Source organism: Pyrus communis, chromosome 1, assembly GCF_041283825.1.
Source record: "Pyrus communis isolate YQ-2024b chromosome 1, ASM4128382v1, whole genome shotgun sequence".
Taxonomy (NCBI): domain Eukaryota; kingdom Viridiplantae; phylum Streptophyta; class Magnoliopsida; order Rosales; family Rosaceae; genus Pyrus; species Pyrus communis.
In genome coordinates, this window is record NC_142565.1 from 7800427 (window position 1) to 7826480 (window position 26054).

Sequence of the window (26054 nt, forward strand, 5' to 3'; positions counted from 1 at the left end):
AGTGGCAGATATTAGAAAAATCATGTCGGTTATATCCGACATAAAGTCATGGCGGATATTTAGTGGCGGATATTAGAAAAATTCTGTCGGTTATATCCGTCATAAAGTTCTAGCGGATATTTAGTGGCGGATAATGGCTTAATGGAGGCGGTTATAACCAACAGAAATTGACTATTTTATCATTTTACTTTCTGGCGGTTATTATTTTAGTATTCTGACGGTTATAACCAACATAAATGACAATTTTATTATTTTTAAAATGTTATATTGATTAAAAATAAATAAATAAACACATATTTTAAATTATTTTTTTTCACTCATGACCCTAAAGTCTAATGAACCCAATTCCCACGAGCCATAAATTTTCTGAGAGAATAATAACAAAAGACTACAATCTAAAGCTCTATCATTTTTGTAATAAGGATATGCTCCTTCACAGGCAAGCAACAAGATACAAAGAAATTCAAACAATTTTTTTCAATGTGTCACAAAGCACATTATCTAATTGTATTATTTTAAAATGTTATAGTGATTATAAATAAATAAATAAACACATGTTTCGGTTGGATATAACCGACATGAATAAAGCAAAATTTTGGACGGCTGCCAATATAATCTCTTAATGTTTTTTTTTTTTTTTTTTTTTTTTTTTTTTTGCAATTTTTTACACATGCTATTTCAGAGTATATACAAACATATTTGATGGTTAGATCGTTGAAACTAGTTTCGTAGAATGCATATCCTATCAAATTGATAGATTGATAGATTTAACAAACACTTAAGAGTTAATGTTATACTTCCATTAAGTATAAAATAAGACTTATCTACTAGTGTAAATATTTTAAATTGAAGATCGAATTCATTCATTGCATTCTTATAGGATCGAGGAGTGTAGCTGCAAAAAATCATCAAAATCAGAGCTAAAATAACCGTTAAATTGTGAATTTTCTTTTATAACCATTGAAAACTTATGTTCTGTTACATAATCTCTGAATGTTTGTTTTTTTTTATTTTTTAAGTATGCGATCTTGGAGTGTGTACAAACAAGTTTGATGGTTGGATCATTGAAAAACGTTTCGTAGAATGCGTATCGCATCAAAACGATAGATTAAACCAACACTTAGAGTTAATATTATACTTCTCCATCATGTTTAAAATAAGATTTTGTGGTATCCACTAGTCTAAATATTTTTAATTGAAGATCGAATTCATTCAATGCATTCTTATAGGGTTGAGGAGTGTAGCTGTAAAAAATCATCAAAATCAGAGCTAAAATAACCGTTAAATTGTGATTTTTCGTTTATAACCGTCGAAAACTTTTGTTCCGTTACGTAATCTATGAATGTTTGTTTTTTACAATTTTTTAAGTATACAATCTCGGAGTGTATACAAATAAGTTTAACGGTTGGATCGTTGAAAAAAGTTTCATAGAATGCATATTGCGTCAAAATGGTAGATTACACAAACACTTAGAGTTAATATTATACTTCTATTAAGTATAAAATAAGATTTTGTGATATCTACTAGTGTAAATATTTTAAATTAAAGATCAAATTTATTCATTACATTCTTAGAAGGTCGATGAGTGCAGCTATAAAAAAATCATCAAAATCGAAGCTCAAATAACCGTTAAATTGTGATTTTTCATTTATAACCGTCGAAAACTTTTGTTCCGTTATGTAATCTCTGAATGTTTGTTTTTTTATGATTTTTTAAGTATGCAATCTCGAAGTGTTTACAAATGAGTTTGACGGTTGGATCGTTGAAAAAAGTTTCGTAGAATACATATTGTGTCAAAACAGTAGATTAAGCAAACATTTAGAGTTAATATTACACTTCTATTAAGTATAAAATAAGATTTTGTGATATCAACTAGTGTAAATATTTTAAATTAAAGATCAAATTTATTCATTACATTCTTATAAGGTCGAAGAGTGTAGCTGTAAAAAATCATCAAAATTGAAGCTAAAATAACCGTTAAATTGTGATTTTTCTCGTCGAAAACTTTTGTTCCGTTATGTAGTCTCTGAATGTTTGTTTTTTACGATTTTTTAAGTATGCAATCTCGGAGTGTGTACAAATAAGTTTGACGGTTGGATCGTTGAAAAAAGTTTCGTAGAATACATATTGGGTCAAAACGGTAGATTAAACAAACACTTAAGAGTTAATATTATACTTCTATTAAGTATAAAATAAGATTTTGTGATATCTACTAGTGTAAGTATTTTAAATTAAAGATCAAATTTATTCATTACATTCTTATAAGGTCGAGAAGTGTAGCTGTAAAAAATCATCAAAATCAAAGCTAAAATAACCGTTAAATTGTGATTTTTAGTTTATAACCGTCGAAAACTTTTGTTCCATTATGTAATCTCTGAATGTTTTTTTTTTATGATTTTTTACGTATGCAATCTTAGAGTATGTACAAATAAGTTTGACAGTTGAATCGTTGAAAAAAGTTTCTTAGAATGCATATTGCATCAAAACGGCATATTAAACAAACACTTAGAGTTAATATTATACTTCGTTAAATTTGCGGTATCCACTAGTGTAGATATTTTAAATAGGAGCTAAAGTAACAGTTAAATTGTGATTTTTCGTTTATAATCATCGAAAACTTTTCTTCCGTTACAAATCTTTGAATATCTTTTTTTTTTGTGATCTTGTAGTATCTACAAACAAGTTTGACGGTTAAATCATGGAAATTAGTTTTGTAGAATGCATATCTCCGTTAAATTTGCCTAAATTTTGAAGTGCGAAAAGTAATTTGTGCTAAATTTTTATCTATGTTTTTCAAGTATTGGTTAGACAATATTTAATTTGTGTGATGACATTTTCATTGTACAATTATCTGTTTGTTTCTTCATCGCATATTTTACATGAGTTATTATCTATTAAATCAAACAATTATTTATTTAATTTTAAAAAATGTATTCTATTTAAATACATAATATTTATTTATTTATTAAACCAAACAATTATTATTTTATTTTTTTAAATCGTAACAAAAATTTTAGGGGGGAATTTAAATTTTAGGAGGGAATTTAAAATTTTAGGGAGGCCATTTTGTTTCTGATTTTCTGTCGTTTTTTATTTAAAGAAATGTTCTTGTCGGTTTTAACTGACAGGAATGAAAATTTTTCAAAATAAAACCTATGAAGTAGCAGAAAAAAGAAATGGAAGCTGAGCCATCCAGAAGAAGACTGAGAGCCCCAAACAATCTTTCCGATTGCACCAACACCATTTCCTCCACCACCGCCCTAGCCACTGCTGCCTCTTCGCAGTCCTCATCCTTCTACACCATCAAGCTCGCCTCCGTCACCGATAACCTCCTCTCTGCTTGAGACCATAAGCCCTCGATAGTTCCACCTCTGATGCCCTTCACTCATCCTCGCCTTCATCCCGTTTCATCCTCTGCTTCTGGTAATTTCTCTGCTCCGTTTTCGATTTCTCTGTTTCTCGCCTTGGGTTCGGGTGTGATTTCTACTTTGTTCTGGTTTTAATTTCAATTTGGGAATCTAGGGTTTCTGGATTTTTCTAAAAGAACATGAGGTCGCTTGGAATTTGTCCGTTTCGATCCTTAATCGTTCCTTAAATCTATTGACATTAGTTGAAATGTGTTGCTCTGTGTTTGCATTTGAGTGCGTATTTTGAATGCTTTGTTTGAATACTTGAATTGAACTTGATGCTATGCTTCAATAGAGGAACTTTAACGAAGTACTGTTCAATTTCATCAGATGGTCAGTTCATGGTGGTCGCGGAACCTACAGATTTTGTGCATATTTATATAGCACAAAGGCAGATTACAAAGTGCAGCGAAAGATTGATTTTGTGCATGTATCAATGAGTCCCGATGACAAGCCTCTGTATATAGGAATCTGGGACCGAACCATCTGGAGAGAAAAACCTGCAAGATGAAGAAGTAATCTTAACTCTTGGTTTCGCTTGTTTTAGGGTTGATTTTTGTTTCTGTTTTCCTTTGTTTTTGTCCATTGTATGAAAGATGTGTGTTTTCTCTTTTGTTTGTCTCGGATGGATTGCATGTTTTTCTGGTTGCCTATTAGCTGCACATTTTGATTTCGAGCAATAGGAGACAAGAATGCTCAACGAGAAGAAGGGAGAATGCTCTCTTGTCCTTTTTATTTTTTTTAATTATTAATATATTTTCTGTCGGATAAATCCGACAGAGTTTATACTCAAACTATTCATTATTAATATTTCCTAATGGTTATAGCCAACACAGTTTCTGTCGGTTATATGTATTTTCTGTCGGTTTTATCCGACAGAAAATGCTCTTATTTATTCATTATTAATATATTTTATGTCGGTTATATTCGACACAAGTTCTGTCGGTTTTAGAGTATTTTCTGTCTAAAAATTTATTTCCTGACGCTGGCAAATCTGTCGCTTATTATATGCGCCATTGCAACCATTTTCTATCGGATTTTGCATAATATTCGACAGTAATATATGTTTCTTGTCGGTTTTTGGACCACCTGCAATAGATAAGTTTGTAGTAGTGGAATAACGGATTCGCCGCTAATAATTGCATCTAAGCACATAAAGGGTACAATTAATAAAACTATACTCAAACTATTTAATTTGGAAAAACAGACGTCAAAAACAGGTCTAGGACGTCGAAATTAGCCTTGGAGGGGTCCCGAACCAAAACTCGAAAAAAGTCAAAAGTCAACGTTGACTGATCAAAGTCAAAGATGACCATTAACTGGGTCAAAGTCAATGGGTCCGGGTCAATCAACCCAGGTCAAATCGGGTCTGGGTTTGGGCTTGGGTTCTAAGGCCCAAGGGTTTTTGGGTCCAAGGGCCTGGGCTTGAAAGCCTCGCCCAAAGGTCCAGTAGGTTGGGTTTCAACGAGCTAGATGCAAAGGCCCGAAGGCCTAAGCCTACACGGCCTTAAAGCCTGGGGTCGAAAGGGTTTAGGGTTTCCAATTGGGCTAGGCATTGAAGCCTTGCCCGATTGTTTTTGGGTTAATAAATTAAAATAACAATAATGAAAATTTAAAAAGGGTTTGGGTGTAAATAGGTCTAATGCCCGAGTTCTATACACGACCCAAAGGGGCCTGGTTTGGTTGGATTTTGGGTGAGCCGACCCAACGACTTGGTTTCGACTGGGGAAAAAGACGCCAGAGCTCCTTGTAACACTTGGAAAGTGTGTGTATGTAATAAAATTATTTTAGCTTTTAAATATTAAATAAGAAAATAATAATAATAACAAAACAGACAAAGGATGAGCTAATGTGTAGACATCCTAAACTCTTCTTCTTCTTCCCAACCATCACACGGTGGGGAACCAAGATAATCTGACATTGTTCATAAATTTTGAGGGTGATGTGGGTAGTCTAGAGGGGTGAGTAAGCATTCTAAAACAGAGAATGCAATGATGGGGTTAGAGAGAGTATTTCTAACTCTCACCTAAGAACTAGAGGAGAGCGAGAGGTTTTGGAAAGGGAAAAGTAGGAAAACGGAAAGAGGGGAGCTGAGAGGGTGCCTGGTGTGTTCTTCAAGTGATACAAAAGGTTAGCTCAAATTAGTTAATTTTCTATTTTCTTACCACTGCAACTTTGATTTCTAGAAAACTGCAGTTCATGAGCCTCACTTTGGCTCTTGTTTTCTCTCAATCCATTATACCTTTTTAAAAAGTCTTCTTATATATTTGAAATTAGACATGACAAGGAACAAAGCCCAATTTATTTCACCGATTTTGGTTGAGATCTTCTATGGAACAATATGATTTGAAAATGTGAAAAAAAAATCTGCAAATCTGCAAATTTTTTGAAAAAAAAAAAACTGTTTGTGAACTCAACTTTGGAGCTTAATTATTTTCTTCTCTTAAATCCATTTTGAGAAACTTTTATTAGATTAGAAACTAGGTTTGTTAAGCTTTAAAATCCAAGTAATTTCATCCTTTTCCATGGAGTTTTGAGGGATGAAAATGGGGTCACAATATGGGGACTTAAGCTTGGTTCATCACAAGGTTGTGATAGGGGTATATTTGGGAACTTTTGATAGGCTGAAATTGAATCTTCATTCCAATTTTAAGCTAACTTTTATTATTATTTATGTGATTTTAGGCCTGGGAGTGACTCCGGACACTTCGAAGGCTTAGAGAGGTATTCTAGTTAGTTGGACTCGAGGTAGGGGCTCTATTTCCCGATGACAGGTCTATATCATGTTTAATCTTTGTGATATTAGTAATTATATCTAATACAGTAGTAATGAAATGTTTGGATGAAATTAAATCATTTGATTGTCATGGTTGTGTTATGGGTTGATAGTTTCTTTTCCGGTGTATTTTATATATCGACTATGTTAAATGTTGTTATGTTTTGATGAATGGTTGAGCTATGTAAAATTGATGGATTGAATATGTTGAGGTTTACAATTGTATCAGTGAAATTGAAGTGCTCAAGTCGCATTACATGATATAGAGTCAAGTGTTGGGTTGTGTAAAGTTTTGGTTAAACAAAGTGTTGGAAAATTATATATATGTTCAACCATCGAGGGAAGGGCTTGAACATATAGTTGGGCATCGGGGGAAGAGCCCATATTAAAGAAACTGAAACTACTAAGAAAATTCAGTGTTAAGGGAGGAATGGGGAGTTAACTTATATTCTATGGTGCTCGGAACCAGGTGATATAAGCATGGTATGGGACGTGCCAGTTTGGATGCTATAAATATAAGTTAGAGGGATTAGAAGGGAGTGAGTTCATTGGTACTTCTTTGTCATATCATTTGTATTTTACCGTATTGTTTGATGCATGGAACTTTGATTAATTGTGATAAATGAACTTGAAGGGTATATAGTTTCTACTGGGAATGAAATGCTCACACCCTATTAGCTATTGCAAGTACCAGTATCAAGGAACATGATGATGACCTGTCTCTAAATGAATAGCCATATCATTCGTGGGCTCTCTCTCTCACTCCCCCTCACCTCTGGATTTTTGGAGTTCACCGAGCTCCACAGAGGTAAGGGGGAATGAGAGAGAGAGCCCACAAAGGTGGTGCTAGCGCTGCATCGTTGTCGAGGTGGCTCGGGTGTGACAGTGGGTGTGTGGGTGCAATCGGGAAAGGGAGTCCCAGACAGAGATAGAGAGTGAAGGAGTGAGAGAGAAGAGTGAGCTGAGAGAGTGAGAGACCCAAGAGAGAGAGAGAGAGATAAGTGAGTTAGGAGACCGCCACGTGGCAACACGGGGGAGGAAGGAAATCAAGATGGAGGGTCTGGATTATATTAGGATAGGGGACCAAATTGCAAGATTCTATAAACTTTTAGGGAATTTGTCGGATTACATAGAAATTTTGGAGAGGGGTTTTACATGGAGACCTTTTTTATTTTTTTTTTTAGTTTAAGTGATCTTAGTCTAGAGTTGAGCTACACCAAGCGAAAAAATTTGTATCAGCTCTCTCTCTCTCTCTCTCTCTCTCTCTCTCTCAATGTTAGCAAAAGAGATATGGGAAGAAAGTTATAGTAACTATGAATCCAACATCGACTGATCATTAATTCTTTGCTTCTTTACAAATGACAAATTCCAAATGATGTAATCAGAATCTAAACACATTATAGCACATCTCATACATGAAATGAATGCTCTAAAACTCATTTCTCTCTCCTCAGCCATGAAAAAAGCATCCAAAAAGTCGACCAATTTTTTCAAAAAGCAAACTCTCTGCAAATACAATTTCCTGGAGAAATCTTAATAATCTCTTCCATTAGGGTCCAACTTTAGCTTGATCAGCTCCAACGCTACCTGAAACAGCACACATGTTTGGTACTCAGACACCAATTCATTCTTCAGCTTCTTAACCTCCCCTGCTCCTCTCAACCGACGAATAATTGTCATCACATTCTCCATCTGCTTTTCCAAATTTCTTGCAAGTCCCACCAAGTGCACCAGCAATTCCACCAGCAATACCACCAGCCCAGCTTTGCCGCCGTCAGAAGACTCAGCCGGAGGGCTGGGAGGAGAAGACAACCCAGCCGGATAAATCGGGTTCAAAACAAACTCCCTCAAATTAATCTGCAACTGCATAATATCTTCCTTCTCTTTGTCCAGCGCATTCATCAGCATCCAAATATCTACATTACTCGGTATCCTCACCCCAACTACTTCCTTCAACTGACCAATAGTCATCTTCACAATCTGTAATTGCTTTGCCAACCTCCTTACAAATTCTGACAGCCGGAATTTGCCGCCGCCATAAGTAGAAGACGGCCCAGCCAAAAAAACCGGGTTGAAAACAAAGTCGTCCACATTGAAATTCCATCCGCTAAACCCCATATCCTCACCCTTTAGTTCTCCATAGTTTACCTTGCTCAACAAGTCACCCAAACCCCTGTTTCTTTTCTGGAATCTCTCCTCGACGCTCTCCAAATGCGGAAGCACAGTCCCCACCAGATAATCCTTGCCCCCGCAGTTGTCGAAAAACGAGTGCTTCAGCAGCGCCTCTGCCACCGGCCTCTTCTCCGGGTCCCGATCAAGGCAAGAACCCACCAAGTCCTTGAAAGCCGCAGAGTACTTCTGGTTCCGGAAATCTTTGATGATGTTTTCGTAATCCGCAAGCCGAAACCTGTTCTTGACCTTCAGAATTTGAGTCCCTAGTAATAGCGGCAAGCCAGACAGGGGAGGGCTGCCCAGAGCCAATTCCAGCGCCGTGATCCCAAATGCCCAGATATCCGCCTTGCATCCACCTCCGCCCGGCGCCACCCAATACGGCCTTGTAGAAGTGTCGTTTGCCCCAGTTGAAAAATTAGCGTCGTAGAAAGAAGCAGAGACCCCGAAATCTGCGAGCTTGACGGACCCATCAGAGTCAACCAAGATGTTTCCAGGCTTGATGTCGCCGTGGAAGCGTCCGTGGCTATGGAGATACGACATGGCATTTAGCGTCTCTTTCAGGACGACTGCAATGCAGGGCTCTGGTAATCCTCCCGGGAAAGCAGAGGGGGCGATTATTACGGATTGCAGAGAGCCGAAGGTCATGAACGGCATGACCACCCAAAGACGGCGCTCGGCGGTGGTGATGGAGCAATGATCGCCGAGAATGTTCGGGTGGGAAAGAGACAGAGTCTTGGTGTCGCGTAGCTTACTCTCGAAATCAGCCGCGGATTGATTGAGCTCGACGGACTTGATTGCGACAATTGCAGAGTTCATGGGGACGCAGACGGCCTTGTAGACAACGACCTTGTCGCCAGAGCCGATTTCTTGGAGGATTTCGTACGCCGCGGAGTCCAACGGGAATTGGACCTTTTGTGGGTTATCTTGGTGGGAGGGAGAAGACGAAGAAGTCGCCATTGGAGATGACAAAGATGAAATCTTGAAGAATAGAAGTGGGTTGTTTGGATTTTTGTGAAATGGGTGTTGATGGAGAAGATGAATGTAGGGTTTCGCAGAACTAATTCTTGTGAAAGGTTGATGCTTTGGGAGGAAGACGATGAGACTCTGTGTGACTTTGTGCTGCTCTGCTTTTATTTACTTATATAATAAAAAAACGGTAAGAAGATGAGGTTATTTTGGGGATTTTCTACTCCAATTGGTGGGAGGAAAATTATATTTGAGTTTTAATTTTTGCCCCTAGATTTTGTTAATTAGCAGAATCATCAACATTCTGTTGCGAGGTTGTTTTGGTAATTAGGGTTGGGAGAGGTTGGTTAAGAATATAATACAGTTAGAGTAAGTTGGTTTTCTGTTATTTTCCATGTCAATGATATCTTGGGATGCAAGGCATAATGCCCGAATATGAGACATGCTCATCATCTGATTGTTAATCAAACTGTATAAATATCTTGAAAAGACTACAAGAATATGAACAAAATACGTATTTGAGATTTGCAAGTCCAATACCAAGACTGATCTACTAACCGATTGAAATCAATCTTCAATATGTAAATAAAAATCAAGTAACCCTCAATAAAATAAGCGACACATCATCATATAGTTCAAATTTGGTCTAAATAAATTGGTTTATCTAGCATTATTCTTTGTTGGTAATGTTAGGGAGATAAAAATTTTAACTCAGGTTTTTGTAAAATTTACGACATGGTGATTGATGATTGGATTATTATTAAAGTGTTGATTAATGTATTTATTTCCTATGAGGGACAAATCATATGATTTGCAAATTTGTCTATATATTTGGTGGGAGAGAGATAGTGTGCGGTCGGAAGAGACAATAGAAAATATTTTTTTTACCTTTTAATTTTAGGGAACTATTATTAACACTCTAAAAATCTCATTCTACACTTCTCATAAGTGTCATTTTCATACTAATTATGGAAAGTTTGAAGTGCAAAATGAGATTTTTGGAGTGCCAATAACAATTCCCTAATTTTATTGCCTATATGATATGTGAATTGTAGTGGATCTTCTGCAGATTAACAAAATCCATACTAATCTAAAGTCACAAAAAATATCTTTATTTGTTTAATAAGTCCTCTCTTTCACAGACACACACACACACACACACACATCTTGCAAATTCCTTGAGAAAAGTATCACGAGATTGTAGTTACAATGGTTAAGAGTCGTCACCCCTACATTCGTCTAGTGTTCATGGTTGAATCTTTCTTCTCTTGACAGCATTTGATTTTGTAGAAAGAGCTTGATTTCAACTTTATTTCCAAACCAGCTAAGTTGAAACTTTGACAATCCAAGAATTCGTTTTCATTAAGCAAACTAGCTGTATTCAAAACTGGTGTACCGTGTATCCACATTTACAATTCACTACTAGGTGTCGCCATAAACACCGCTCAGTACGGTACAACGTTGCTTTGATGAATTCCTGCAGGGCTTCAAAGTTGCGAATAAAGGGTGTCGCGATACTGGAATTATTTGAAGTAACAGAACTCTGCAACCAGCTCCAGCCTGCAGGCACCTGCGCTGCGGGGAAGGCTAAGTTAGTTCAATATAAAGTTTCGGATTCAACAGCTCATCGCATGTTACTGAGTTTCTATTTCGCAGAACTTGTTCTTTTTTTATATATGCAACATGGAAATCAAAATGATTATATAAGAAGAGCAACAAGAAATTCTACTTTTAACTAAAACATGTTTAGATGCGTCCACTTCCATCTTTTTATATGCGTTTATGAATTAAACCAATCGAGCATCGATAAGTGGTAGCCTCGAAAGAAACTGTGTATGTATTTTCGAAGAATCTGAGAAGCAATGATTCTACAAGCTCTTTCCGTGAAACGAACTGAATCGCTGTAGACATATATATTTAGATGCATTTGTACATCCCAACGGACTGCATTTGTTACAGAATCACCCCACTTATGTTGTTCCAGTACCACAACAGCCAATCTTTGTAACTTCGAATCCTGAAGTTAATATAGCAATTAGCAAACATAACTATGAGAGCTAAAAGCTGAAAACGAAATGAGTATTAAACCCCCACTAAGCTGAAAACAAAACCATGCAACCAATTGCTACAGCACTGAAAACACCAATTCTCCTAGCTCCGAGGCTATATAGATCCTGCAAAATACAACTTCAAAACTTATGTATAAAAATCAGAGTGTGTGTCACACTATAGTACAATATTTCATTTGATTATGTATAAAAACTTATGTACTATAGTGTGTCACACTATAGTACAATATGTATAAAAACCAGAAGAGCAGCATATGAAGGAAAATCATACTGAAATTTCCGGATAAAGCTCGGATAGGACCTCAAAATGTCATTGCTGCTTGCTGAAACTAGAAATACAATGTTGGCTATAATTTTTCTTGTTCTCTTTTCTTCAACAGTCACTTTCGGTTTCACAGTGTACTCTTTGAAGCGTTCCAATTGCGCGGGACTGCTGCTTGCTGAAACTAGAAATAGACTGTTGGTTATAATTTTTCTTGTTCTCTTTTCTTCAACAGTCCCCTTCGGTTTCGCAGAGATAGAGCTCCCTGACAACTTTTTACTGTGATCTTCAGATTGTGATCATATCTTCGAAGGGCTTCCCTCTCGTTATGGCTTGGGCCAAGAAGTAAAGAGCTATGACTAAGCACGTCTCAAATTGTCGTAAATTGGCTCTGTGATTCTTGATGGCTCCCATACGGAGGCCTTTTTTTTTATCAAACCGTATGGAGAAGGAGAACTATATATGACTGAAGTTTCAGTGATCTTAGTCTAGAGGTAAATGCTCTTAACTAGTTGAGCTACACCCACCCACCACCCCTTTGAAGCGATAAAATTTGTATCACCTCTCTCTCTCTCTCTCTCTCTCACACACACAATGTTAGCAAAAGAGATATGGGAAGAAAATTATAGTAACTATGAATCCAACATCGGATGATCATTAATTCTTTGCTTCTTTACAAATGACAAATTCCAAATGATGTAATCAGAGTCTAAACACTTTATAGCATATCTCATACATGAAAACGAATGCTCTAAAACTCATTTCTCTCTCTCCTAAGCCATGAAAAAAGCATCCAAAAAGTCGACCAATTTTTTCAAAAAGCAAACTCTCTGCAAATGCAATTTCCTGGAGAAATCTTAATAATCTCTTCCATCAGGGTCCAACTTTAGCTTGATCAGCTTCAACGCTACCTGAAACAGCTTACATGTTGTGAACTCAGACGCCAACTGATTCTCCAGCTTCTCAACCACCCCTGCTCCTCCCAACAGACGAATAATTGTCATCACCTTCTCCATCTGCTTTTCCAAATTTCTTGCAATTCCCAGCAATTCCACCAGCAATTCCACCAGCAACACCACCAGCCCAGCTTTACCACCGTCAGAAGACTCAGTTGGAGGGCTGGGAGGAGAAGACCACCCAGCCGGATAAATCGGGTCCAAAACAAACTCCCTCAACTTAATCTGCAACTGCATAAGATCTTCCTTCTCTTTGTCCAGCGCATTCATCAGCATCCAAATCTCTACATTTTTCGGCATCCTCACCCCAACTGCTTTATTCAACTGACCAATAGTCATCTTCACAGTCTGTAATTGCTTTGCCAACCTCATTACAAATCTGGACAGCCGGAATTTGCCGCTGCCATAAAACCTAGTGCTGGAAGTAGAAGACGGCCCAGCCAAAAAAGCCGGGTTGAAAACAAAGTCGTCCACATTGAAATTCCATCCGCTAAACCCCATATCCTCACCCTTTAGTTCTCCATAGTTTACCTTGCCCAACAAGTCACCCAAACCCCTGTTTCTTTTCTTGAATCTCTCCTCGACGCTCTCCAAATGCGGAAGCACAGTCCCCACCAGATAATCCTTGCCTCCGCAGTCGTGGAAAAACGGGTGCTTCAGCAGCGCCTCTGCCGCCGGCCTCTTCTCCGGGTCCCGATCAAGGCAAGAACCCACCAAGTCCTTGAAAGCCGCAGAGTATTTCTGGTTCCGGAAATCTTTGATGATGATTTCGTAATCCGCAAGCCGAAACCTGTTCTTGATCTTCAGAATTTGATTCCCTGATAACAGCGGCAAGCCAGACAGGGGAGGGCCGCCCAGAGCCAATTCCAGCGCCGTGATCCCAAATGCCCAGATATCCGCCTTGCAGCCACCTCCGTCGGGCGCCACCCAGTACGGCCTTGTAGAAGTATCGTTTGCCCCAGTTGAAAAATCGGCGTCATAGAAAGAAGCAGAGACCCCGAAATGTGCAAGCTTAACGGACCCATCAGAGTCAACCAAGATGTTTCCGGGCTTGATGTCGCCGTGGAAGCATCCGTGGCCATGGAGATACGACATGGCGTTTAGCGTCTCTTTCAGGACGACTGCAATGCAGGGCTCTGGTAATCCTTTCGGGAAAGCAGAGGGGGCGATTATTACGGATTGCAGAGAGCCGAAGGTCATGAACGGCATGACCACCCAAAGACGGCGCTCGGCGGTGGTGAGGTCGGTGGTGGTGAAGGAGCAGTGGTCGCCGAGAATGTTGGGGTGGGAAAGAGACAGATTCTTGGTGTCGCGTAGCTTACTCTCGAAATCGGCCGTGGATTGATTGAGGTCGACGGACTTGATTGCGACGATTGCAGAGTTCATGGGGACGCAGACGGCCTTGTAGACGACGACCTTGTCGCCAGATCCGATTTCTTGGAGGCTTTCGTACGCGGCGGAGTCCAACGGGAATTGGACCTTTTGTTGGCTATCTTGGTTGGAGGAAGAAGACGAAGAAGTCGCCATTGGAGAAGACAAAGACGAAATCTTGAAGAATGGAAGTGGGTTGTTTGGATTTCTGGGAAATAGGGGTTCTGACGAACTAATTCTTGTGAAAGGTCGATGCTTTTGGAGGAAGACGACGATGCATGAGACTCTCTGTGATTGTGTACTGCTCTGCTTTCATTTACTTATATAATAAAAAATGCTAAGAAGATGAGGTTATTTTGGGGATTTTGAACTCCAATTGGTGGGAGGAAAATTATATATAAGTTTTGAATTTTGCCCCTAGATTTTGTTAATTTGCAGAATCTTCAACATTCTGTTGCGAGGTGGTTTTGGTAATTAGGATTGGGAGAGGTTGGTTAAGGTAATAAATACAGTTAGAGTTAGTTGGTTTTCTGTTATTTGCCATGTCAACGATATCTTGGGATGCAAGGCAAGATGCCCAAATATGAAACAAGCCCATCCGCTCATTGATCCATCGTATAAATATTTTGAAAAGACCAAGAATATGAACAAAATACGTATTTGAGACTTACAAGTCCTGAACCAAGACCAACCTACTAACTTATTGAAATCATTCTCCAATATGTAATTAAAACTCAAGTAAGCCGTCAAAAAGGTCTTAAGATGTCTTAAGTTCGTATTCAAAAATAACAAATTCGTAACAGCTTTATTTTCTCTCCCTTGGTGTAAATATATCACTTTATCAAAAATACTGTCTAATTGTTGTAGGCCTATTTAAATAAAAAATTATAGAGGGGGAGGGAGGGGGTGCGACGGCAAGAGAGAATAGAGAACATCATTTTATTGCCTATATGTTATCTGCATTGTAGTGGATCTTGTACAGATCAACAAAATCTTTAATAATCTAAAGTCACAAAAGGTGTCTTTATTTGTTTAACAAGTGATCTCTCTCATAGACACACACTCGCTGGTGCACACACATCTCGCAAACCTTGAGATAGGTATCACTAGATTGTAATTACAATAGTTAAGAGTCGTTACCTCTACATTCTCCGAGGGTTCACGTTTGAATCCTTCTTCTCTTGACATCGTTTGATTTTGTAAAAAGAGCTCGATTTCAACATCATCCCCAGGCCAGCTAAGTTGAAACTTGACAATCCAAGCATTAATTTTCTTTAAGCAAACTAGCCGGATTCACTACTTGATGTCGTCATAAACACCGCTCAATACGCTACAAATAAAGGGTGTCGCGATACTGGGATCGTTTGAAGTAACAAAACTCTGCAACCAGCTCCAGCCTGCAGGCAGCTGCGCTGCGGGGATGGCTAAGTTTTTCGGGGCAGCTACTCATGCAGGAGGTCTTATAGTTAGAACCGTTAAAAATTTCGAATTCAGCAGCTCATCGCATGTTACTGAGTTTATATTTTGCAATTAGTATTTATGATGAATTTGTTCTTTTTTATATATGCAACATGGAAATCAAACAGATTATAGAAGAAGAGCAACAAGAAATTCTACATTTATAGCTTCTTGAAGTATTCACATATGTCGGGTATTAAGAAATTAACACATACGAATTAAACCAATAGAGCGTGGTAGCCTCAAAAGAAACTGTTTATGTAGCTTCGAAGAATCCGAGAAGAAATGACTCTACAAGCTCTTTCCGTGAAGTGAACGAGCACCAGTAGACATATTTAGATGCATCTGTACATGTCAACGGACTGACTTTTTGTTACAGGATATCCCCACTTCTGTTGTTCCAGTACCACAACAGCCAATCTTCGTAACTTCGAATCCTGAAGTTAATATAGCAATAAGCAAAACAAAACAATGCAAACTAAAAACTGAACACGAAATGATTATTAAACGGCCTCTAAGTAAATGACCACCTGAATTCTAAGGGCGTTGATTGAGGTCAAGAGAATGGTGCTAGATATCCAAAAAGACTAGCTTGGCATCTGGAAGGTTGGCGTTGATGTAATCTAGTTCAGTTGACAGCATAGAATTGAACAACTCTGCTCTTTGGTTTTGCAGCTTGAAACACTCTCTCAGTAACCCTGTTGAACTTCTTCCCAATAGAGTGCAACCAATCGCTACGGCACTGAAAAAGCCAAATCTCGTAGTTCCGAGGCTATATAGATCCTTCAAAATATAAGTTCAAAACTTATGTATAAAAATCAAAGTGTGTTACTTCATTTGATTAAATTTACTTGGACGAATGTAGAAGCCGATCTGACCAGAAGAGCAGCATATGAAGGAAAATCATACTGAAATTTTCGGATAAAGCTCGGATAGGACCTCAAAATGTCACTGCTGCTTGCTGAAAAATAGAAAGACTGTTGGTGTTAGAGGAGCACAACCGGAGCCACCTGAAGCGAAGGATACACCAGTTGGAATATCTTGTCTCTGCAGATTTGGGTCAAGATATGCTGCCAAAACTTCCTTGATTCCCCGCCTTCCACTACATATATAATTAAAACTTCGAAAACAGATCACGAAATATAGTTACAAAATAACGTGGATCCAGATATAGTTACAGTACTAAACTGCTAATACTGTAGTCTATATCCATCCATCTAGGTACAAATCAACGTTTTAAAGGGCAAAGGAGAAGGTAAGGCGTTTTATGGATAGCTTCGAGGCCACCTCACGGTACCTAAAATTATATTATATGATTATATAAAGTATAAAACTTTGTAAAACAAATATCTATTGTCATTCAAAAGTGCAGAAGTCACAAACAAGTTTAACTCAGAAAAATACGAACAAATAAATTATTCACTCAAATCCTCTTCATCCAAATCAAAGGTAATGTCATCTTCTTCATTGCCAAGTCTAGTTGAACTTGGAAGGTGTGTCATATAGTCTTCAAAAGAATCTTCTGACTTATCCTTCAAAATTGTGTTTCTTTGACTCGAGGTTTCCTCATTAATGCGTTTTCTTTTGTAGGTAATAAGAACTCGAGGTTGAGTTAGCTCATGGGGCGGAGAAAGTTTACGGAGAGGAGTAGGCTCACGAGGAGGAGGAGAAGGCTCTTGAGGAGGAGGAAAAGGCTCTCTAGGGTCTCGAACTTGTGGGTTATCTTCATAAATCGGGAGTGGCACATTCCTTACGGCCTCCGCATTGAACAATGACTCATCTTCAAGCCATCTAGGATCTTGGGGAAGAACGGGATCTTCTCGTTCCGTTATCCATTCATTATCCGAGTTAATTTCTTCTACAACAATTGGATCACACCTCCCACTTCTTTTAAGACTTCGCTCGCTTAAAGCCAAATTATACTTCACATATGCTAAAGCATTTAGCCTTTTGTGTTCAAGTCCATTCCTCTTTTTTTTATGAATCTACAAAAAAAATTAAAGAACTTAATGATTCATTTCATTTGTTCAAGTCTAATCCTCTTAAGCAACATGACATATAAAAAATAAAAAATAATTATTTGTGTACCATTTGGAATGTGCTCCAATTCCTCTCACATCCCGATGCACTACAAGTAAGGCCAAGAACACGGATGGCAAACATCATCAACTCAGGTGTTCGATTCCCAAAACGCTGCCACCAACCCACTAAAAGAAACCAAAGTTAACAAACCACATTAATCAGGTAAGTTTAAACTTTGAACTTTATTTAAAGGCTAACATAATAATATGTTAAGAATTGACTTCTTAGTTCTTACAAGGTGTTCGCCTTTTCCTAGTTTTCATTGCCATAGGATCCGCAAAATCACCAAATCTACGATCATATAAATCCAATTGGATATCCGCATCTTCACGTTCTTTGGAATTTCCAAGCATCCTATCCATGCAAGCAAACAATCCTTTTCTTATTTCTTCAGTATTTGAGAAATTATCTTCATACCGAAATTGTGGATTCAAGTAATAGCCCGCCGCATATAGTGGTTGGTGAAGTTGATCGTTCCATCTATGATCTATCTTTTTCCAAATTGGCATATACTTTTTCTCTACTTTGTTAAGATTGTTAGCAATTTTCTCTTTTACGACATCTATCAACTCATATATAAATCCCATGGCATGTCTCTCTTCCGAGTCAACCTCTCTCAAGACACAAACAAGTGGAAGAACACCTCTAATACAAAAGGAAACTCTACCCCAAAACTCATGATCATGTATCACATAATACTTAGCCAACTTTGCTTCACGGGATTTTGCATAGGTACTTTCAGACCATTCTTGGGAGGAAAACAAAGCAACAAGATTCTCCTTTTGCTTTTGTAAGATTTGAAGTGTAAGAAAAGAAGTGGCAAACCTAGTGACTGCTGGACGAAGAATTTCCGTATTGTTGGTGAACTTTCTCATCAAAGCGAGTACCCATTGATGACCATAAAGATACTTCGTTACACACTTAGCATGTTTAAGTGTGTCATCAAACCATTTCATCTTAGCAATATCCTTTAGCGTCAAATCAATGCAATGAGCCGCACATTGAGTCCACCACAACTTCTCTTTTCTCTCCATAAGTTTTGCCCTCGCATTCTTGTAGTTAGAAGCATTATCAGATATGACTTGAACTACATTCTCCTCCCCAATTTCTTGTATAACATCATCCAAGTAGCCATATAACAAATCTTCATTTTTAATGGACGCCGATGCATCAACCGATTTCAAAAACCATGTACCTTGAGGGCTATTGATAAGAAAGTTAATTAGACACATACTTTTACCATCTGACCATCCATCCAACATAATGGTGCATCCATATCTCTTCCAAGCTTTTACATGATCTTGCATCTTTCTCTGTACATCATCAACTTCTTCTTTGAGCATCCAAGTCCTATACTCATGGCTTGTAGGAGCTTCAAAACCAGGACCAAAGTCGGAGACCGCTTTCATTGCTTGAAAATAATAATCTGAGTTTGCCGCATTGAATTGGATGGCACTAGTGTAAAACCATTGCGCAAGTTTTCGGCACACTTGTTTCCTTTCCTCTTTTTTGAAAGGTGTATTCAATGTGGCTCGGTGAGCTTCTAAAGAAACGCACCTATCTCCCTTTGACCTAGGTGGTATAGTTGAACTGTGTTGTGAAGCTGGAACACTCTCGTTCCCACTCCCACTCCCTCGAGAGCTATTTCCATAGTATGCCGTTGTGTTCACTCCCATGTCCATACTCTCACTTTCTTCTTCGACACCACGACACAATTCATTACTAACTTTCTTTCTTTGTTTAATTCCTTTAATATTAGCAATGCATTGTTCCTTGACATTTGGTGGGACTTTTTTACAAATAGCCATTCCTCCTGAACTTATGCCCCCCAAGTGATGTTTGAATCTAGTAATTGAGCCCGTGCATTTCTGATTACAGTAGACACAATAGAAATATCTGGACACCGGATCAACATCTTTTGTCCATTGCCAAGCAAAATCTTTCTTACTACTCATTCTTCAGCTTTAATATCTAAAGACCCTAAACAATAAAACAATTAAGTACAAACACAACAGATTATCAGAAATTTGTCATGCAAACAAGAAACAAAATGAGGCAGATTATCAGAACATGCTAGCCACAGTTGAAAAGTAAATACTTATATAAAATAAATCTATGAATTAATGACCGAATAAGCACATAAACTGATGAACCTAATAGATCTTTCCCTGTGAAGTGGCCCAAAAATTGAATTAAATCAAAAAATGGAGGAAGGTATTCGATGCTGGTCTCCTCTCTCCTATCTCACTCTTGAATTAACAAGTATACGTTGATGCTGGTGATGAAATTTCTTCAATGTAGGTGAGAAATCCTAACCTTAAACTTACAAATTTGTTGTGAGAAGAAACCGAAGAGGGACGCCGATGAAGGTCGGAGAAGAGACGGAAGAGGCGCTGCTCTGATTTTTCATAAGGGACGTCGCTGAAGGTGGGAAGAGAGACCGAAGAGGACGACGGTGGTGCCGGTCTGCGTGCAGCGCTGCTCTGTTTTTTGTGCCCAACGCGAAGTGACTGAAGTGAGAAGAAGGGAAAGAGTTTTACCTATTCAAAACGTTGTCGTTTTGGTATGGACTGTTTTTCAGAAAAGAAAAAAAAAAAAAAAAAAAAAATTTAACGAAACACTCGCAATACTATTTATTTTAATGAAAAATAATATTTTTACTTTAAAATATCATTCACAGTACTCTGATAATCCACTTACAAAACATTTTTATTCTTTTTATCCTTTTAATTAAAACTCAAAGTTTTCTAATTTTTTTCTTTAATTTTCCTACAAAAAATCCAACCGTCCAACACAACGCCCCAAGGGCCTCTTATTAGCAATGGTACAAACGCGGTACGTAGCATCAAAAGAAACTGTGTATCCACGCAGTTTTGGATAATCTCATAAACGACGATTCTGATAGCTCTTTTTGTGTGATGAGTCGATTCCGAATACAAATATTCAGATGATTTTGCTCATGTGAACGGACTCAGCTGGTTTAATTACATAATATCACACCGTTTCAGTTGTCCAGTCCCACAACAATGACAACATCCTATCTTGAAAACTTTGAATACTGAAATTATTACAGAAAAACTTTAGCTCGTTCATTTCATGATTATTTGATTGATTAGAATGTTTATGAAAATGTTGTTTCTAACTTTGTATCGATGAATTCCTGCCGGCTTCGAAATTGCGAATAAAGGGTGTTGCGGACCTATAGTACTAATGCAACCGGCTCCATCCTGCAGGAAATCATACACGTTTGGGAGGCATATACAAGCATTCAGAAATTTAAATATCTAAACATATGCAGAATCGTCAAAACAGAAACATGTGTAGATGCATCAACCCATCTGTTTATATCTATCTGGATTTGACCGATAGAGAGTCAATAAGCGGAGATGGCATCAAAAGAACACATGTTTAGATGCATCCATCAGTTTATGTATTTTTGTCCCGTATTTGCCTTTAAAACCTCATATTTTAGACGAAAGTTTTAACGGAGTTACCCAAAAGATTATTTTTTTACGTTGTAACAAGTTCAGGAGCCAATACTTACAAATTTTTAGTTCGTGAAACAAAGTAGCTTTAATTAGACCAAAATTCAGAAACCCATACTCCAAGTCGCTCTTACAAAAATCCATGTGGAGAAAATAAAGCTGTGAAATTGATGAGCCTACCTACTTTTTTATGGAGTATGATTTTCTCCTCTTCTATTACTATCTTCTTCCATCTCCTCCTCTCACACTTTTCTTTTTGTCTTATTCTCTATATAAAAAATTCAAAACAAGATGTAGATGTGGCGTAACCGCAACTGTTTAAATACAAGGAGATGGAAGGAGAGAGAGATTAGGAGGGAAGAGAATCCTACTCTCTTTTTTATTGTTCAAGTCTGACTAGAGAGTTTGATATCCTATGACCGGTTCATTTTAAAATTTTCGCGATTTGAATATAGTCAAATAAAAAAAATTGGAAAATTGACCTTTCTTGGAGTAAATCTTTAAAACTCTTTGGTAATGGTAGGTGAAGGCAAAGGTTAAGCAAAATGTCTCATTCAAGAATGGCCACAAATCATCAATAGTTTTGGAAGTACTAGGTGACATTTGACAAATAATTTGTTTTTTTTGGTGTATGTTTTTCGTTTGTAACATGCAAGAGAAATGTAAAGGGCTTTTCTGTGGTGAGAGGCAATACTTATGTTATGCAAATATTTTGTGCTTTCTGCTAATTGGTATTGGTCTGTAATTTTTTTCCAACAGGATTTTTTTTGGATTCTTTTGGTGAGGATCATAAGAATTCGTAAATCGTGTCTGCTCATCGTACATCATGCGATCAATTTTTGTCAAACACTGTTTGTATTTAATTTTAAATAAAATATTTAAAATAATTTCTAACCGCACGATGTACGATGAACGAATATAATTCACGGATCCCTGAGATCCTCATAAGAAGGATTCGGATTCATTGTTTTTCTTACAATTAGAAAATGTTCTGAGTTTAAATTCCCCAACCTCTATTGTTACCATGAAATGCAGTGTGGTTGCGCAGTGTTCAGATGTAAAAATTTAAAATTTAAAAATACAAACACCTACAACCAATTAGTTTAATTTTTAACCCTAAACCCAATATTAGTCCTAAACGTGGTTATGATTCTTTTGAGGTACTAAATTATGAAGTCTCTATGAAGAACCTACAAATAAAAAAATCAATTTGTGAAATTCTGAGTGGGTTGGTGAGTAGCAAAAAATAATTAAAGCGAAATATTCATAATAAGAATAAAAAATATAAAAAAATTGGGGGTTGGTGATATGTGTGACGTCTCACCTCCAAATTCCCACTTCTGCATTAAATTATTACTATAAATTCACTTTGTACTGAGCCCGATCTCCCTCCCTCCTTCTCTCGTAATACAACTCAGAACTCCGCGCAATTTTCATCAATGGCACACGAGCAGATCCTCTTGGGGATGGGCAATCCTCTTCTCGACATCTCTGCCGTCGTCGACGAAGAATTCTTGACAAAGTAAGCCCCCATCTCAGCTTCTTTCATTACATTTTTCCATCTTCTCTCACTGTTTGGATGCTCATAAATTGTTGGAAAACTAATGAATGCGATCTGTTGTGTTTAGATTTCGATTTCTTTCTGTTTAAATTTAATGGGTTTTTGCGATAGATTTGAAAGACTGAAACTTTTTTTATTTATTTAAGAAACAGAGGAAAGTGATAAAAGTAAATAGATCTGCAGGATTAGTTGCTTTCTGGATTAGTTTCTGGGATTAATCCAATACCATGGTTGATTTTTCGGATTATGTTAGATACCCAGATGAGCATTGGTTGAGTTTTTGCTTGTAATACCATATGTGACTGTTTCAGTTGGATCTGCTTTGATATAGAAAATGAAAAATTATGATTCTTTCTTGCCATCCAAATTAACCAGAAAAGAAAGAAAAGAAGTCAAGTTCAGTGGGCCGAATAATTTTACTTTCTACGAGTAGGCATTTGCAAGTTTATTTCCTTTTCTTTTCCTGTTGTAAGATTCACTTCCTGTTCGTGTTTGGTTTGATTGTGTGATTTTATTAGTATTTAAGTGTTTCTGCATATTGGTAGAATTTTTTTTTTCCTTTTTCGATCGATGCATATATCATATAAACTAACTTGAGTGGTTTTTTTTTATAGATATGACATCAAGCCAAACAATGCCATTCTTGCTGAGGACAAGCATCTGCCCATGTAATTCATTTTTGTTATTATCGTTGCTTGCTTGATTTCTTATTAGCAATTATTGTTCCTTGCTGGCAAAAGGTGTAAGTTGTAAGAACTTAAGTGGGGTTTGAGTTTTTCGATCTATTAGTTACTTGTTTTTAAATTTTGAGAGGATATATTTCAAATATAAGTTCATGATTAGTTTCCAGCATTTGCAACTACCTGAAATATTGCATTTGCTGATTCAATCTTTTTTGGATGGTTTTTTCACAGGTACGACGAAATGTCTTCCAACTACAATGTAGAGTATATTGCTGGAGGTAATTTGATAAGTAGTTCACTTTGGTATTTGGTGATCCCATGCTTTATGATCTCGTCTAGATACTTTACTAATAGCGATGCCTAATTTTTCTGTCCTTTGCAATCCAGTGACTAATTTTCCTTATGTTCATTGTGTTATTTTCAGGTGCTACTCAAAATTCAATCAAAGTTGCCCAGGTTTGTTTATGTTTTTAACAGAACTTTTTATTATTATTTATTTTATGAAGATCTGATTCAATTGTATTATGCTGACAAAAATTTATTAATCTGTGTGTTGTTTTTCAATAGTGGATGCTTCAAGTTCCTGGCGCAACTAGTTACATTGGATCTATCGGAAAGGACAAGTATGGTGAGGAGATGAAGAAAAATTGTAAACTTGCTGGTGTTAATGTGAGTTTCTTTTATCTTTATCTACCCTGCTTATCCCTCAGCTATTCTGATTCTTTTGAGTCAAGAAGTATTTATTTACATTTGGGTTCAGGTGCAATATTATGAAGATGACAAAGCTCCAACAGGAACATGTGCTGTTTGTGTAGTTGGTGGTGAGAGGTCAGTTTTACATCTCCTCTAGACGCTGAATTTGAAATTGTCGTCTGCCAATTTATGGTTCTATAAAGCAAATTTCCTAGGCATTTCTTCTTTTACTTCTGAAAATACCCCGTATCATGCATTTTGATTTCATTTTCATTGCTCCCATAGCGATCCTCGTATCTGTCATAAATTGTTGGAACAAAAGGACCCCTGCATAAGTTGTATATTTCCTTTTCTTCTCAACTACTCTTATAGTTTATCAAAACTTTGCGGGGATTAATTTCTTGTAACAAAAAATTGTACAGGTCTCTTGTTGCTAACCTATCAGCTGCAAATTGTTACAAAACTGAGCATTTGAAGCAACCTGAAAATTGGGCCCTGGGTATTACTTCCCTTGCTCTCTTGTTGAGTCAAAAGTTTATCTTTTCGTTGCTTTTGGTCACATGTTCTCTCTGACTCACCTTTATACAAACTCATGCTTGAACAGTTGAGAAGGCAAAATATTACTATATTGCTGGGTTTTTCCTTACCGTGTCTCCTGAATCCATTCAACTGGTAGCTGAACATGCAGCTGCAAACAATAAGGTATCAACCATATAGTTTCTCGACAATGTAGTTGGATTCTCTCTTTATTATCCATTAGTAGCTTCAGCTGTCTTCTTTTGCATCTACAGGTATTCACAATGAATCTTTCCGCTCCTTTCATTTGTGAGTTCTTCAAGGATGTACAGGAGAAAGCACTTCCGTAAGTCCCTCCTCTGAAAAGGAAAAGAAATGAAACTAAATCTCTTTGTAGTTCTTGATCAATGTGGAGTACTGAATTGCCTTTTTGTATAGGTACATGGACTATGTTTTTGGGAATGAGACTGAAGCAAGAACCTTTTCAAGGGTTCATGGCTGGAAGGTGACATTGCTTAGTCTTTGTTCTTACATTTGACAGAAGAATTTCTAACCTCTACCAGTCACTAACTATAATGCCTTTTGCAATCAGACTGAGAATGTCGAGGAGATCGCCATAAAGATTTCCCAGTTGCCCAAAGCATCAGGTACGCACAAGAGGATTACTGTGATCACACAAGGTGCAGATCCTGTTGTAGTTGCTGAGGATGGGAAGGTGAAACTATTTCCTGTCATATTGTTACCTAAGGAGAAGCTGGTTGATACCAATGGTGCCGGTATGTGATATCTCACTCCTCAATGTTATTAGATTCTCTTACCAGTTTGTCCTGTGGATCTGGTGGAGACCTAAGTTATTTATTTAAAAGGGAATATAAAGCATGCAATGATACATGACTTGCCAATGCCATTTTGGCGGGAGTCAAACTCCTAAGCATGTCAACCATGGATCCAGGCTATAAGCAATTCCATGTTGCATTACTAGTAAAACGAGTGAGCGGGAAATCAGGATTACGAGTCAAGAATAGAAGAAATCTTGTTAGTTCTAAGTTTCTTACTTGAAACTTAAAAATACCATGATGTTTCTTGTGGCAGGAGATGCATTTGTTGGGGGATTTTTGTCACAGCTGGTTCAAGAGAAGCCCATTGAGGACTGTGTTAAAGCTGGCTGTTATGCAGCAAACGTTGTCATCCAAAGGTCAGGCTGCACATACCCAGAAAAGCCCGATTTCCATTAGGGTCATTCATTTCTCACCAGTTGAGCTCCGTGTAGTTTCCGTTTGTGGTAGAGTTGGATTTCTTGCTGATGTAACTGTGGCGGCCGGCAGTGTTTTATCTCCTAAACCCATGTATTTGGTATACGAGTTTATTTGTTATGATGTTAATCTTGTTTGTGATCCTTGTCAGATAAAGATACATCAATTGCAAATTTCTTACAAGACATTTTCCATATTAATATAAAAAAAAATCTTGAACAATATATTTCAGTCTGATCCTATTTTCACGGTTTAATTTAAATTAATTGCCTTCTCTTGAAACTTGGTTGATGTCCTCAGAATTTTTTAGGGGAATATGATAGAAATGAGTGTATAGTTAGTAT

General features: G+C 37.4%; 2 protein-coding genes and 3 pseudogenes across 4 annotated transcripts; 1 reads left to right on the plus strand and 4 right to left on the minus strand.

Moving 5' to 3' along the window:
- Positions 1 to 7491: 7491 nt before the first annotated feature.
- Positions 7492 to 9507, minus strand: LOC137719742 (serine/threonine-protein kinase BLUS1 pseudogene; annotated as a pseudogene). The gene has a single exon (XR_015953523.1). The product of XR_015953523.1 is annotated as a serine/threonine-protein kinase BLUS1 pseudogene (transcript).
- A 1594-nt stretch (positions 9508 to 11101) lies between these two features.
- LOC148699073 (GDSL esterase/lipase EXL3-like) lies at positions 11102 to 16577 on the minus strand (annotated as a pseudogene).
- Positions 12276 to 14271, minus strand: LOC137721449 (serine/threonine-protein kinase BLUS1 pseudogene; annotated as a pseudogene). The gene has a single exon (XR_015963489.1). The product of XR_015963489.1 is annotated as a serine/threonine-protein kinase BLUS1 pseudogene (transcript).
- A 194-nt stretch (positions 16578 to 16771) lies between the features above and the next one.
- On the minus strand, positions 16772 to 20036 carry LOC137720944 (uncharacterized). Its single transcript, XM_068460069.2, has 4 exons — positions 19836 to 20036; positions 17755 to 19499; positions 17526 to 17644; positions 16772 to 17422 (listed from the first exon to the last, which is right to left on the minus strand). Exons 2-4 carry the CDS (start codon positions 19472 to 19474, stop codon positions 16853 to 16855), a joined length of 2409 nt encoding a protein of 802 aa, XP_068316170.2. The 5' UTR covers positions 19475 to 19499; positions 19836 to 20036; the 3' UTR covers positions 16772 to 16852.
- Positions 20037 to 22326: 2290 nt separating this feature from the next.
- Positions 22327 to 25934, plus strand: LOC137720269 (adenosine kinase 2). The gene is made up of 12 exons (XM_068459317.2): positions 22327 to 22526; positions 23180 to 23233; positions 23480 to 23526; positions 23673 to 23704; positions 23816 to 23917; positions 24009 to 24076; positions 24364 to 24440; positions 24546 to 24643; positions 24733 to 24803; positions 24896 to 24962; positions 25050 to 25233; positions 25550 to 25934. Exons 1-12 carry the CDS (start codon positions 22444 to 22446, stop codon positions 25690 to 25692), a joined length of 1026 nt encoding a protein of 341 aa, XP_068315418.1. The 5' UTR covers positions 22327 to 22443; the 3' UTR covers positions 25693 to 25934.
- The last annotated feature ends 120 nt before the right edge of the window (positions 25935 to 26054 follow it).